Genomic DNA, 15,330 nt, shown 5'->3' on the forward strand with positions numbered 1-15,330 from the left:
GAGCTGCCATCACCTATTGTCTTGACCTTCTGGGCTTGGCCACAGTGGAACAGAGGCTCAACTCTGGATAATCAAGAGAGCCCTCCTCAGATAACCAGCCAGTCATCCAGCTGGGGGGCCTGGAGCTGCGACCACTGGTGCCGCTGGGCAGGGTCTCCCAGGGGGTCTGGACTGCAGGGAAGCAGGAAGGGGGAGGGTGGCTTGTTTTTCTCCCATTTTCCTGAGATCTGTTCCCTACTGGGGTTCCCAAAAAGCTGGCTTGGGAGGCAGCAGGGGGCTCAGGGAAATGGGATGTGGTTGTTTTGACTTAAATGGAGGCAATGGGAAGGGATGCTCACTCTGGGGTTGATTTGCCTGTAGTTTTGCTTTTATCTCCTCTGAAGATTCCTGCAGATCTAAGCCATTAGGATTGGAGGTGGAGGTGGGACAACTCTGGGAGATTCTTGGCCACGTGCTCCAAGTACCCCCTCCCCCCATAGCCTTGGCATCCGTCTGGCAGGATGGGGGACTGGCACCTGTCCCTGGCCAAGGCACCTGTGTGGGTGGGTGTTTCCTCTCCACCTTTTCAGGCCCCCTCTCCCCTAGCTTTGCGCTCAGTGGGACACACACCAAGCCCTCTTCAGCCAGCGCGGGCCACTCAGGCCGTCACTTCTCCTGGGATAGGCTGGGCCTTCCCCAGATCCCAGACAGCATGCCTGGTCTTCCCACCAGCAGTCCGGGGGCCTCTGGAATGCAGGCCCCTCTCCCACCTGCAGCTTTGCCCTCAACACCCTACTTGTACCAAGTGGGAATCTGCCCGGGTTTATCAGGACAGCTTGCCATAACCAGGAGCGCAGCAGTGCCGGCCTCTCAGACCCAAGTTCAAGGCTCCGCCTCGGCACTGACGCTGCAGTACGCTGGGCAGGCGGCTCATCCTTTCTGGGCTCAGTGCTCTGCTCTGCAGATGGGAATAGCACACACATACACCAAGGAATGGCTGTGGGATGAGTGAGATGGAGTGAGGGCTGGCCAGGGGCGACTGGGTGGGCATCTGGGACGGGCTGGCCCTCATGCTGTGCGTTTCCTGGGGCCCCACAGTGTCCAAAGAGCTGGCAGGAAGAGGGCACGGTTGGGTCAGGGTCGGAGGACGGCATCGAGGGTCTGGGCTCAGGCTGCCCCCAGGAGAGGCAGGTCGGGGTGCTGGTGGCACTGGGCGCCCCATGCCTCCTGCCCAGCCCAGTCTCGGGCCCTGGAAAGCCCTTGCAGTAAAACCCCTTGGCCCTGGCCCTCAGCCCTGCCTCTCAGCGGCAGGCCCGGCCGGACTGAACTCTTCCTTGCAGGGCATTGTATTTGCACACTCCAGTAGAGTGGACACCAAAGGGGTTTTCTAATGCGTCATGGGCCACTAATTTCCCCCGTGACCCTTTTTGTTGGGGCCTGACCCCAGCCAGAGGCTCTGTGCCACGAAAGCCAGCGTCTGACATAGACCGGGGCCGCGGGGGTGACAGGGAGGCCTCTTTGGGCTTTAATCAGGCTCCAGTGGCGTCCTAAGAACAGGCGAATCTCTGCAGCCCTGGTTGGCACAATACGCCCCCCCGCCCCCACCACCCCCCCAACCCACCCCCACCCCCACCCCCACCCCACCCCTGTCTCCCACGGAGCCCAGGGCGGCCCTGGGCAGCAGCGAAAGGATTTGTCAGGCCCAAGTGGGATGGAGTGGGTGGGGGTGGGGCCGGGCGGAGGCCTTTGCCCCCAGTGCTGCTCCAGAAGGCCCAGCCGCACCCCTCACTGGCCCGAGGGTGTCCCCGGCTGGGGGATTCCGGGCGACTGCCTCCCACCCTGCCCTCCAGCCTATTCATCACAGCCTCATTAGGTTTTGCGCTCTCTCCCCTCCCTGCAGACTGCGATTCCTACTGCAAGGCCTCCAAAGGGAAGCTGAAGATTAACATGAAAAAGTACTGCAAGAAGGACTATGGTGAGTGGGTGTCACCATCGCGTGGGATGCTGGGGAGCAGGGGAGGGGCCACGGAACCATCCGGGACTTGGGCTTGGGGTGCAGGTGGCTCTGGGTGGGTGGGGAGCACAGGAGCTCGGGGAGCATGCTCTGGACACTGGTAGGAGCTGGGATGGTTGATCCCATGCCCAGAATTTCTCTTTGGGCCTCGGAGGCTAGGGGTGTGTGTGGCGGGGGGTGGGGGGGGGTGGAATACAGCCGGCTGGGGTCTTGGCCCCTCCTCTTGCAGGGGGCCCGCCTGGGGCTGCACCTCTCAGGCCCGGCCTCTGTCCCCATGGATGACGCAGCCACAGAGCAGCCCCTTTAGGGTTCTTGGGCATTTAAACTGACTCTTGTTTCTCAAAGCAAGGCCCTCCCAGCATCAGAAGGTGGGTGGCAGTGCTGCGGTATGCTTTTTGCCGATTTCTGGAGTCCCATCTTTCAGAATTGAAGTGGGATCAGAGAATCTGTGTTTTAAATGATTGCTGGTAATTCAGACGCGCTTGCATTTGAACACCGCAGAAGGGGGACGGGGGTCTCCGACGGCCTCTTCTAGGTGGAAACTATGGGGCTGACCACCCTGGGAGCCCCTGCAGAGACCCCTGCCACCTGTGCCCTCAGGTTGTCTTCCAGGCACCCTCTTGTCTGGCCCTGGGACAGCCAGCCCCCACACCCCTTTTCTGCCTGGCTCTCCTTCCAGGCCTTCTGTAAGCTCTTGCTGTACATGGCGGGAGGAGAGCCTGCTTGGTGGTTTCTGGTTCTGAGAGTGGTCAGGCCTGGGCTGCCCAGATGTCACCCGACCTGACTGGGTGGGTGCAGCGAGTGGGGGATACTCGGGAGCTTACAGGAGGAGGCGTGTGCAAAGAGTCGAGGGGGGCATTTTGGAATAGGAGAAGCAAATGGGAACCCTGAGACAGGGGTGGTCCCGCATCCACTGGCAGAGCTGAGGGAGGCTCTGCACACAGACCTGGGCAACAGTGGACAGCTGAGGGCCCCTCCAACATTCAGGAAGGGGGCCCTAGCTTGGATGCAGGTCAGGGGTCCAGAATCCAGGCCTGGGTTCTCCCCACCCTGGGACCCTCCCCCTCATTTGAGGGGCCTCACTGATTTGGGCTGGGGCTGGGCCTCCGCTTCCCAGGCCACGGCAGCCCCCCTCTGCCCAGCCCCCCTCGGCCCGCCTCCCCACTGCAGCTGGACGTTGCCGGGTTCTGCCTCTCCCCTCTCCAGCTGGCCCCGGGAGGCGAGTCCCCCATCCGAGGCCTCCAGGGACCTGCTGACTGCAGATGATTCTGGCCTCCTCTGGGAGAGGGGAGCGGCTTCTTTCCTACCCAGCCTTTCCGAGGCTGCCCGGTCATGCTGCTCCTGTCCCTGCCCAGCTCTGCTGGAGGAGACAGTCCACAGAGGAGCTCGCGCCCTAAGGACCAGACAAACGTCCTGTGGGACCTGGCGCAAGTCCCCAGGCCACTTAGCCAAGCCTGTCTCCTTGTCGATAAGATGGAGATGAGGCCCCCTCCGTGCAGCTGTGGGAAACACTGGCACAGGGTCCCGTGCCTATTGCACCCCCAGGAAAGGTAACTGTGACAGTGACAACAACCCTTAGTCCAGAGACAGCTGGATGAGAAAGGGGAGGCAGGACGGGATGCAGGGATGGAAGAGGTGGGCGGGGAGGAAGAGGCCAGCTGTGGAGGAGGCTTCCTTGTCCCAAGCCCGACTTCTGTCCCCTCCCCGACCTCAAGACTTGGAGGGGGCCAGGTTGGGGGGCAGCTCTACCTGGGAACCCAGGCCCCACAGGGGTCCTAACAGGGCCCAGTGTTTAAAACCAGGTTTAAGGTCTTCAGTTCTTTAATAAGGAAAGCAGGGAGTAGCTTTTAATAGAACGAAATGAATAAGAGGTACAAAGGACCTCAGAGCAATTTCGAGAACTTCTAGAACGTTCTCTATTTTCTCTCTGTGTTTGTATGTATGTGTGTGTTCACACTCGCCCACAGTCCTCGTCCCTCTTACACAGTGAAGCTGGAGCATGTGGGCAGGTGCTGTGCGTCCACTCGGAAGGCACCAGGCCCTGGACAGGCCACGTTCAAACCCCCCTTGGATCCATGGTCAGTTCCTAAAAGCCCCTTAGAAGTGCTGACATCTCAAGGCCATGCAGATACTTCCGGCACCCATGGGAGAGTAAACCCTGTTTCTGAAAAGAAACCCTGAGGTTGTTGAAAGATACAGGAAGCTCATCTCCAAGCCAGGGTGATCCTGCCCAGAGAGGGTCCAGGTTGGTTTGGAATGAGCTTGTATGCCCTGGGCCGCCCGGACCGCGAGGTCCCAAGGGCTTTGCAGCTTGAGCAGACCCGGGGCCTGGGGGTCAAGCCCTGGGCCCCTGGCAAGGCTTTTCCCTGCAGGGCAGAGGGTCCCTGGGTCACACAGCCTCACGTCCTCCTCACTGTCCTCCCCACCAGGCTGGGACTGGCACTGCCCCTTCCCATTCCCCAAAGCCCCTCGGTGCCCTTTCCTCCAGGGGTTCTGGTCCCCAAGATGGTCCCTGGTACTCTTGGGGTTATTTGTTATAAGTGGGGGGGGGGGGTCATGCCCAGCTCATCTCCCAGGCCTGTGTGCTCGGGCAGGCGGCAGGACAAAGCCAGTGAGAGGACAAGGAGCATATGTGGGCTTCTGTGGGGATCACCGCGGGCCCTGCTGGGGGTGGGGTGGGACTTGGAAGGGAGGTAGGGAGTGGCACCCCTAGGGACTGGGCAGAGGGACTGAGAACAACCTGGGGACCCTGGCGGTCAGGGGCAGTGCAGGCTCCAGTGCCGGCCTTGCCCTGCGGCCCGGGGGTGTGGCAGGGTTGCAGGTCTGAGGTCTCTGGGTGGGGCTCTGCCGGGCCCTGTGGAGCATCCTCCCTGCGTCCTTTGTGGGGAATTCTGGCCTCACTCTGAGTTACTGAGCAATGGGGCCCCTGGATGCAGGTACTGGGCGCCCCTCCTGCCCCCACAGGGCTGACCTGCACCTGCCCAGGGGTAGGTGCTGGCCTGGGGTCAGAGGGAGGGGAGGCCAGCCAGCCTGGTCCAGGAGGGCGCATGAGCCTTGCTCCCTGCCTGCCAGCCGGCAGGAAGCCAGTAAGGAGGCATGTTTCCTTCCCTGCAGCCGGGTCACTAGAATGTTCCACAGGCTGCTAATTAGAACCTTGGGTTTGCTGTTCCTGCTGGGTGAGGGCTGGTCCCAGCTCGGGAGAGTCCCGATGTTGTGTTGTTTGAGAACAGACATTTGGGCTCCACTGATCCTGGGCAGGGGCTGGTGGCCGGAGGGGCTGGGCTGGGGGTGGGGGGAACGGCCCCGGTTGGCTTGGGGTGCCCTGGCCCCCCCCCCCCGCCCCGCACTCTTTCTGGCTTTGCCTATGGATGAGAGAGCCAGCTTGCTTAGGGTGAGAAGGAATTAATGGGGCCCGGCCACGCCTCTCACGTTGAAGAGACCCTGCACGGGGTGCCCGTTTCACCCCCACTTGTGGGGAGGAGCACTGTTGCACACTCCGGAGGTGCTATGGGGCTTGGCACAGGCGCTCGACGCCCCGGACCTCAGTTTCCTCATCTGTTAAGTGGAGGCGTGATCAGGGCCACACCGATGATGTCCCCACCACGTCGACACCATTTCTAAGGGGCAGGGGTCAGTGGGGCCGCTGTGGTCCCCGGGCCAACCTCTCCCGGGGTCACCTTGGTCCTCTGTTGCCCTCTAGAGGACTCCAGCCCTCCTTGCAGATGCCTGAAAACGGCCCAGTCCTGAGGGGGCTGTTGAGATACAGCTGTTACCGGAAAACAGGGTTTTTGTTGTTGTTTTCAAGCGTGTTAGCAATTCCTTCTCACTTCTCAGGAGAACTTGCTGTGCTCCGTGCATGAGTGCGTGTGTTCGCCAGGTCTGCGTCGGGCTGGGGCCGCTCACATAAGGGCAGAGCTGCTCCTCTTGTCGGGCGGCCCATTTCCCGGGAAGCTCTGGCCCCAGAAACCTCCACCGGTGCCCCAAGGCCTGAGAATGACACTTTGTCCCCTCTGGTGGGTGTGTTGCGGGAGGTGACGGGCCTGGCCTGGCCAGGGCTGGGCCTTCTTGGCCGAGGTGTCGGGCCGAGGCTAGCCCTCCGCCAATGGGGAGAAGAGCGTCTTCTGGCCTCCTTGTTGTCCTGGGGTGCAAGGGGTGCTCAAGGAGGGCCCTGACCTTTCCACTTCCCTGACTCCTGCTGTGGATGCCCCCCCTCGGGCCTCGCTCCACGCCTTCCCTGACGCATCTGCAAGATGCACCTGCCCCCTCAGCCCCCTTGCTTTCCTTTTTCCCTTCTCCCTTCCTTCCTCCTTGTTCCATCTTGTCCGCTATGGATGCAGCTATGCAGTGGAGGGATCAAAGCCCCCTGCCCAGGCTCTCGCCCATCTCCTTATGTTTGCACCCACTCCCCCTCAGTCTCCCAAAGGATGACCTCCCCCCCCCAACTCTCTCTCATGGGGATGAAGGTCCCAAGAAATCCCAATTGCTCGTACACCCATTCCCACCCTCTCTAACACCCTCCCTCCATCTACATTCATTGAGCACCTGCGGTGTCCCATCCTGCCGGGCTGCTGAGGACACAGATATGGGCGAGAAACAGTCTTTGTCCTCAAGGAGCTCTGTGGCTAGGAGGAGGACAGACATACAGACGAAGGCCATAGAGGGTTGCTGGTACCATGGTGGGTGTGTGGTGAGGGATGCCCGAGATGGGATAAGGGGGGCCTGGCCCATCCTCTGCAGAGGGTGAGGAGGGAAGGCTTCCTGGAAGAGGAGGCCTGGGAGGCAAGTGTCCACAGGGCAGAGCATAGAGGAGGAAGGCATCCCAGGAGGAGGGAAGGGCTCCCAGGAAGCTGGAAATGGGCTGGGGAAACTGGAAGATGTTGGGTGTAAGGGTGGGCCCCAGGGAGGCTGCAGAGAGGTGAGGAGGGGCCCCAGAGGGCTCAGCAGCCCCATCCATGCTCAGACAGCACCCGACCCCTGTGGGGAGACCCCTGTGCCCACTCCCGCCTGCTCCCCGAGCCGCCACCTCAGGTGGCCTGGACCATGCGGCCGCCTTCTGCCTGCTCCTGGGGACTCAGAAAGAGGGGAAAGACAGACAGCTCGCATTCTGAAAGGTGAGGTCATCTCACTTTTGCCAGTTCTTGGAAAAATTATTCGTTCCCAGTAATGTTTATTAGTCACCGCTTTTGTTGAAAGACATTTTGGCACCAGCAGATGGAAAAATCAAAATGCTTTTCACAAGATGATTTGTCTTAAGTATTCCTCCTGAGATCCCACAAGGATTATTTCTAAGGATACGAGCCTCCTGAGGGGAGGTTCTACCGCGCCTGTGGGAAGTGGGTCCGGCGGTACCTTCCTGGGGGTGGGCCTGGTGGGGGGGACTCCCGTGACGCTGAGCCCCTGTGGCCCCGGCACGCCTGGGGCACCTGGAGCCGAGGGGAGAGGAGATGCCGGGCCAGGGTCCCTCCTCCCTGTGCCGCCCTGCCTTTGTCCTCGTCCTCATCAGCCCTCGCCCCCTGCGGGGAGGGGCTCAGCGATAGAGGGAATGCGCCCGGGGGCAGGCTGTCCCGGCCTGGGGTCTCCCCAGCAGCTCCACGGGGCCCCCAGCCAGCTTCTCTGGGAAACACCAGGAGTGGTCGCCGAGGTGGGGGTGACTGAGATGACGGGCGGGAGACGCTGTGGGGTGTGACATGGGGTGGGGCGGGCAGTGGGGCTGGCGTGACCCCTGCAGCCACGAGTGTGGCCTTGGGGAAGGTCTGTGAAGGGGAGGGCGGACCGGCTGGCAGTGGGGGCAGAGGGAGACCGTCTAAGAGTGGGTTACCATGGGCCACTGGGGCTCAGCGGCTGCAGTGGGGGGGGTGACAGTGGGGGAGGGGTTTGAGGGTGGCAGGTGGAGCCCAGGCCCTGCCGGGTCCTCAGGCTGGGGAGGAGAGGAGCAGGGGGGGAGTGGGGGGAGGGGGAGGGTCTTACAGCTCAGACCTCTTTTTCTCCACCTAGCCCCTGCGAACGGGACCGCTGGGGGTGATGACCTGTCCCCCATTTTTACACCCCCTCCCCTTCCCGTTCTTGGGGCTAGTAGCTGTTCCTGGGATCCAGGATAGGATCCCTTCACGTGCATGGACCTGGCCGGGGTGCACCCCCGCCTGAGGATGAAGTCCTGTGTTTAGGACATGGCGTGACTTTGAGGCTTGGGTGTGGGGACAGATGTGAGAGGAGCACCTCGGGCTACTGGGAGGGGTCCCTTCCCCTGACCGTTGTCCCCAGCTCTGGAGAATCCAACCGGGAGTACGTGACATGGGATTTCAGACGCTCCAGGACTCTTCCTGGGTGGGGGTGTGGTGTCACCAGTCTCCCGGGACTCCCCCAGGTTCTCCAGTCAGATGTGACCTCACCTGCACCCGAGTGCCAGCCCAGATGTGGGGCCGGGTCAGCCGAGTCGGCTGCAGGTCGGAATGTGGACCAGTGAAGCTGGTCCCCGTTCAGAGCCAATTGGTGGCAGGTGCTATTGTGGCTGTATGACCCCCACAGCAGTGACCCTCATCGTTGAGGGGAGCCAAGACCCTGGGCCTCTGACCACGGCCCCTTACAGGCTGCGCTGCATGGTGGGGAAGGGCTGCGAGGGGGAGGGGCTGCGAGGGGGAGGGGCCGGAGGGGGCAGGCTGGGCTTGAGGGGGCCTACCCAGGCAGGATGAGGGTCTTGCCTGGTCTCTCTCTCTCTCCCTGGGGCTTCCTCCTGTCTTCTTTCCTGACAGTTTCCCTGTTCTTGGAACATTCTGTTCTGGGGAAGGAGGGGTGGGCAAGGAAGGTGCTAAGGGACCTTAAAGGTTATCTCATGAGACCTTACGGCAGGGGACACTGAGGCTCAGCGTGGGGTGGGGATCTGCCCACGGTGCCAGAGAGCTGGGGTGGGGTGGGGGCCGGGCTGCCCCGTCTTCTCCCTGCGTCTCCTGTTTCTCCATGATCATCCCATGGGTGGGGGGGGGGTGGACATTTTTCCGAGGTGTGCCGGCTGGCACTGGTGGGTCCCGACATCCACCACCGCCCTCCCCAGGGATTAGCGCCCCTGTCACTCTCCCCCCACACCTGCTAGCCCCACACTAAACGTGCTGCGCTCAGGCCACCGACATGGGAGACGTGGGCAGGTGCCGCTGCCGGGGTGGGTGGGCGTGGGGGGGTGCCCTGTGGGGAGGGGGTGGGCGGCACCTTTCCAAGCCCACACACCTGAATCAATTTGTCCAGGCCCAGGGCTGAGCCCCTCCCGCAGGGCCCAGCTGCGCGCGGATCTCAGCGTGCCTTGGCGCTTGTCTTCAGGGCCTGGGGCATTCTCTCTGGGTCTTTTGGGGAAGCAGGTGTTGTCTTCTGACTTTTATGAGCTGGCAGAAGGTGTTCAGAGCCAAGTCTGCTATAGCGAGGGCACACCAGGGGTCAAAATGGTTGCTGGATGGGCATCCCTCCCAGACGGGGCCCTGCGCTTAGGGCTCCCGGGAGCTGGTGAGCAGTGCCGGCCTGGCGAGCCCAGCTAAGGCGGGAGGGGATGGACAGGGACAGGTCTGCTATTGGATGGGTTCTCAGACCAGCCGCTCCCTCTCTGTTGAATGAGAATGAATTTGCAGCCCCATTGGGCCTCTGGTCATTGTCTTCCCCTCCATCTCCCAGCCAGCTTTCTTTGCACCCTGGAGGCTGGCAGGACCTGAAGGACTTGGAGTTCCTGGGGACAGGTGGACAGCCCTCTCACTTCCCCTCTGAGGTGGGGACCCCAGTGCTGCTGTGGTCTCTGGCAAAGGACCCCCACTGCTCACAGCCTGCCCTGCCTAGTGGCTTCACCACCGCCCATTCCGGCTGCCCAGCTGGGAGGTCTGGGGCTGAGGGGCATCTTGTGAGGCTGCGCTCGGCCCCTGGGGATGACACTAGGGTTACACTCTGGGTAGCCCCATCCATGCCCTTGGTGGGGCCCAGCCCCCTGCCCCCATCCCTGAGCCCACCCAGCCAAGGAGCAGGGGTGGGGTGGGTGGGGGAAAGGGCACTGGATTTGGAGTTAGCCAGGCTGCTGTAGGGTGTGCTAACCCGGAAGGGGAGAAGATGGTCCATCTCCAAAGCGGGGCAGCCCGTCCTTTGATCCCTTCCTGCTTGAGACCCTGGGGGTGCAGGTGTTCGGGCTGGGTGCCTGCCCCGGGGTGGCAGGGCTGAGGTCTCGCCCACATCGCCCTCCTTTCGGGGATCCCAGGCAATCAGATAGTCTCATGTACCTAGCCCGTCTCTCCTCCCGAGTCTAGAGCCAAGCACCAGTATCTGGCAGAGGAAACTGAGGCAGCGTCCGTGTTGCCGTGGGTCTAAGAGAGAGGAGCATGCAGTTACTTCTTTGGCTGAGGTGGAAAAACTTCGGCCAGCCCCAACTTGTGGGTCCCCACCTTATCCAAGTTTTGAGCAGGGCCTTGTGGGGGTAGCAGGAAGTGGCTGTGGCTGCTGGGCCGCCTCTAACCACTGAGCCTCCGCCCTCCTCCTCATTAATGAAGACGGGGCAGGGGCTGCTGTGACGCCCGAGCCCCCCTGCCCAGCACTCCCTGAGGCTCTCGCTTCCTCTGCTCAGCCCTTCCCCACTGGCAGGGACTCGATGCTTTGCTTCTCTGGGAAGATCTCTGGGAAGACAAGTCTTGGCTCTGCTCAGTGGTTTCTTACCTTCACAGGAGGCTGGGAAACATGTGGTCAGGGCTGCATTTTATGAAGCAGCTGGAACGCATGACACGCTTTCTATACCGGGAGATTTATGGGGGCTGCATGACTTTAATGGTTGTGGGGAGTACACTGCTCTCCCCCAGCTCTGTCCTGGCCGCTGTCTCTGAGGCAGATGGGCGTCAAGCCTTCCGGAGCTGGATGGGGTGACAGGGTGCGGGAGGTGGGGGGCTGCCCACCCAAGCCTCCCTGGGAGGGACGGCTGCTGGAAGGCCCCTGGGACCCACCCTGGGCAGCCCATAAATCTAGGAGGCCTCCGGGTGGCCGGAAGACTCCCTGCAGAGGTGTCCCACGCGCTCAGGGCCTGCCCGGGAGAAGAGGGGGCTGGCACCGGCCCCCCTTGGAGCTGTGCCTCGGCCACTCCCCAGGACCTGGCCCGGCAGGTTGTTTTTCTCGGGCCGGGCTTTTCCTGACATGCGTCATTTCCCAACAGGCAGGAGGATGAGCAGCACCTGGGCCTCCCTCACGGCCAAGCAGCTTTCCTAGAACCTGCCCGGCCTAGCGGGGAGCTTTGATCCCAGCGGGAGGTCCCCCAAACCCTGGCAGGGGCGTCAGTCAGCTCTCACTAGCTTTCTTCGGTGGCAGTGGCGACAGCAATGCCAGGAACTTGGAGGGCTGACAGTTCTGGGGGCCACTGGTGCCAGGGCTGAGGCTGATGGGAGGGGGCAAGTATTGAATCTGCTCGGGCTCAGAACCAAAGCAGGGCAGCCGTGGGGCAGTGACTCCTCTTGGGGTCGGGGGGATTCCAAGTACAGGGTAGGCCCTGGACTGACCCACTTTTCAGGCTACCCTGATAGCCTGATAAATGTCCCAAGCCCTGGGACTCTGGGGAAGCTGAGGCAGCTGGGAGGATGGCCAGAGGCATGTCTGTGGAAAGCCTGTGGTCAGAGACGGGGCAAGCAGTCAGCCGGAAGGAACCCCGTGGGCTGGGCAGGCTGTGTCCTGCCCTCCTGGTCCCCAGGCTCCCAGGCCCCCTGCCTGCCCCAGGCCCTGCCTCCTAGCACCCCCACCCGCTCCCCAGACCAGCCTAATGTGAGCTGCCTCTCCCGGTTCTGTGGAGCCCCAGAGCCAAAGGCCAACCTGGGCCTGGGCCCAGGAACAGAGCCAGGCGCCCCCTCACCCCACCAGCCCCAGGAGCCCTGGATGCTGGGGAGGGGCCTTGCACTGGATGCCCGCCAGAGCAGCAGGCGTCAGTCAGGGCAAGGAAGTCTGTCCTCACGGCTCTCCTGCCCTCGTGGCTGAGAAAGGCTCCTTGCATGAAGGCCTTTCCTGCCAAGCACACATTGATGGCTGAGGCTGCTGCCCCCCTGCCTCCTCTCTTGGGTGCCGAGTTCTGCCGCCTCTGTACAGCAGGATGGTTTGCCGAACAGGCCTACGTCGCCACCTGTGAACTCCAAGGACAGGAGACAAAGTCCAGCCTGGCCTAAGGACCCAGACCACTGAGGACTTGCTCTCCGGAGCCTACCCTATCCCCTCTGTCCTGCAGATCCCCTTTCTCTGCAGCTTCCTCGGGGGTCCCGGGGGCTGCCACAATCCTCAGTTGGACTTTCTGCAGCCAGCCTGACCCGCTCGGCCTCTCGGGGCCCCATTCCCCAATCCCAACCCCTGGTTTTGTCTGTGCCAAGAGGAGAGCCCTCGTTTGGGACGGAGCCTCATGGGACGAGCATGCCAGGCTCTGGGGGATCTCTTGACTGGCTCGCCTGCTGCAGCTGCCCAGACTGAGCTCTGGTGCTGTGGGGACTCAGAGGAAGAAAGGGAATTTGAAGTGTGGACCCCGAAATGCACCAGCCCAGGCTCCCACTCCACGAACCGGGCTGGGGGCTGGGAGTGGGGCTCCAGCAGTTGTCCCGCCGTCTCACTTGGCCCTTGGCTTGAAGCTGGTACCCTCTTCCTGTAGACCAACAGTGTCTTAATTTAAGGGGTGTCAGCCATCCCCTCCACCTGGTCGGCCTTCCTGCTCTGGCCTCCCAAGGAGGAGCCATCTCTTCCTTTTCTGGTTCAGGGCAGGGCCGGGGCTCCTCGCCGGGGCCCTGTGGTGGAGCTTGCTGGGGCCCACGTGGGCCGTCAGTGCCAGGACAGCAGGTGGGGGCGTCCCTGGGCTGCCGCTGCTCGGCCTGCGGTGAGTTCCAGTCAAGGGGCCCGGCCTTGGACCCTAGAGTGAGGCAGAGTGCCCCAGAGCCCACCGCCCCACCCCCAGGTGGGGGCAAAGCCGCAGGAATGTCTGGGTTGGCGGGGCCCCGGCTCCCTGTGGTCCGGTCATTCCCGGCTGGCAGCCAGGCAGGGCGGGTGGAGGGGCTGGCAGCCCCCGCCATGTGCCTCCCCCCGCGCGCCGAGCGGGGCTGTGTGAGGTCACTGTTTGAATGTGTATTTTGAATATTTTCAGCTGTATGTGCGTGGTGGGGCCCTGGCCCGCGTGCCGCGTGTGCAGCTCATACTTGGTGGGCTGTGTAATGTGTAGAGGCGCTGCCAAGGGCAGCGGAAATGTGGCCTTTTTCCAGCACAGCCACATGAGTCCTGCCGCCACCCTCCCTGTCCCTGTCCCTGGCCTGTGCTGTCCTTGGCAACTAGGGCAGCTTGTGCCTGGGGAGATGCTGAGATTTGCTGGGGGTGGGAAAATAAGGGTCAGTTGCTTTGTCCTAATTGACCAGTATCCATTGCGGTGACCCTCTGGCCCCCCAAGAAGGAGCCATCTCTCCCTTTTCTGAATCCAGGGCAGGGCCGGGGCTCCTCGCTGGGGCCCCATGGTGGAGCTTGCTGAGGCCCACGTGGGCCGTTAGTGCCAGGATAGCAGGTGGAGGCGTGCTCAGTGGGAAAGCAGGTCCCCAGCAGTGCTGTACTGACTGTGCCCCCCTCCGGATGCTGTGTCTGGCTTTCCAGGGTGCTCACTGAGGGGAGGAGGTAGCTCAGAGACCAGGAGAGGGTGGGCAGGGGCCACCAGCCCTCCTGCTGTGAAGGGTCACATTCTCCTGCTGTGAAGGGCCCAGGGAGTAAAAAGGTCCCTGGGGGACCTGGAAGGCCACAGCAAGGCCAGACGTTGCTCAGCCAGTTCTCTCCCATCTCTTCTCTGCAGGGTTGCAGACCCCACCAGGCCTGCCCTCCCACCTGTCCCTGGGCTAAGGCCCAAGACCTCCCCAGAATCCCTGAGACTGATAGATGCTTAGTACCTGGGCTCAGGCCACATCTTGAGGCCCTACCCAGAGGTACCCTCTGCAGCATCCTTGTCTGGCTACCCTGACGAGTGCTGGGCCAGGGTTCTGAGGTCCCAGGCAGGGAAACTGCTGTATCCTGAAGGATGCTCATTCTGTATTCAGCTCAGTCCCGGGGAGAGGAAACCGGGGCTCTCAGGGACGTGGGGGTGGGGTGGGGGAGCTCCCCTGTTGCTTAGCTGAGGGGCACTCGGTCGCCATGGTGACCTCCCTCTGTACAGTCAAACACACAGCCTGGCCACTTCTCCGGACTGGAGGGCTCCCCATCCCCCCCCAGAGTTCACAGTGAGTGTTGAGTCCCTCGGTGACAAAAACATGGAAACGGTTGCCATGGCAGCCATTCTTTGGAGCCCTCCGACAGGGGTGCAAAGTTCAGGATGCCCAGGAATAGCTGAAACGAAAACGGGAAAATCCACCACCTCCCTCACCCCCCAAAGGATGAGTCAGATGGTGTCCAATGCCCCCCTGGGCCCAGCCGGTCCCCAGCCCTCCCCATCACCCCGGGCCAAGTGGCCAGTGTGGGGAGGCCAGGCCGAGGTGCAGGTGGGCTCGCTGCCTGGAGCAGAAGTGGGGCAGGGATGGCTGGCCCCATGTTTCCCAGGGGACACATCCTTGTGGCTGCCTCGGGTGGGAGTGGAGGAGCCTCAGGGAGCCAGCCTGGGACTCATCTGTGATCTGGGGGGACAAGATGCCCCTGCTTCTTCAGGAGAGCTCAGGGAGCCAGAGCAATCCTGAGGCATGGCCAGCAGTACTCCCTCTCAGGAGTGAGTAGTGCTGAGAGGGACATTCAAACGCCTCTTGGAGCCCTACAGCAGCATCACTAGCATCTAGGGACACCCGGCTTTCCCTTGTGGGGTCCCCTGTGCTGTCACTTCTCAGCTCTGGGTCTCCTTTAATGCCCCTGCTTCTGTCAAAAGGGCTGCCCTACTCCTGGGCCCCGGAGGGAAGGGTGGGGCAGGGCGGCCCTGGCCACGGGGGCACAGGTTGGGGGGAGGCCCCAGCTGCCGTCCCCGGCGCGCGGCCCACCGGCCGGCCTCCTGTGCTTCCTTGCAGCCGTGCAGATCCACATCCTGAAGGCGGACAAGGCGGGGGACTGGTGGAAGTTCACGGTCAACATCATCTCCGTGTACAAGCAGGGCACGAGCCGCATCCGCCGTGGTGACCAGAGCCTGTGGATCCGCTCGCGGGACATTGCCTGCAAGTGCCCCAAAATCAAACCCCTCAAGAAGTACCTGCTGCTGGGCAACGCGGAGGACTCGCCGGACCAGAGCGGCATCGTGGCGGACAAGAGCAGCCTGGTCATCCAGTGGCGGGACACGTGGGCGCGGCGCCTGCGCAAGTTCCAGCAGCGCGAGAAGAAGGGCAAGTGCAAGAGGGCCTAGCGCGCGGCCGCGGCGGGCGGGG

General features: G+C 62.5%; 1 protein-coding gene and 1 long non-coding RNA gene across 4 annotated transcripts in view; one reads left to right on the plus strand and one right to left on the minus strand.

Annotated features, from left to right (window-relative positions):
• NTN1 (netrin 1) overlaps positions 1 to 15,330 on the plus strand; it is a 184,210-nt gene extending 168,880 nt beyond the window's left edge. Inside the window, exons 5-6 of the mRNA XM_077165959.1 lie at positions 1,880 to 1,954; positions 14,980 to 15,330. Of these exons, the coding sequence (XP_077022074.1) occupies positions 1,880 to 1,954; positions 14,980 to 15,308 (404 nt within the window). The 3' untranslated portion in view covers positions 15,309 to 15,330. The remainder of the gene's footprint in view (positions 1 to 1,879; positions 1,955 to 14,979) is intronic.
• Positions 9,218 to 15,323, minus strand: LOC143688239 (uncharacterized). 3 transcript variants are annotated; one of them, XR_013177898.1, is made up of 6 exons: positions 15,159 to 15,323; positions 13,885 to 14,345; positions 12,531 to 12,611; positions 10,667 to 12,104; positions 10,237 to 10,320; positions 9,218 to 9,389 (listed from the first exon to the last, which is right to left on the minus strand). It is a non-coding gene; the product is annotated as an uncharacterized LOC143688239 (long non-coding RNA). The 3 variants fall into 3 exon arrangements; XR_013177899.1 differs by lacking the exon at positions 12,531 to 12,611 and having other exon boundaries at positions 10,667 to 10,857; XR_013177897.1 differs by having other exon boundaries at positions 10,667 to 12,611.

The sequence above is a fragment of the Tamandua tetradactyla genome, chromosome 6 (genome assembly GCF_023851605.1).
Source record: "Tamandua tetradactyla isolate mTamTet1 chromosome 6, mTamTet1.pri, whole genome shotgun sequence".
Lineage (NCBI taxonomy): Eukaryota > Metazoa > Chordata > Mammalia > Pilosa > Myrmecophagidae > Tamandua > Tamandua tetradactyla.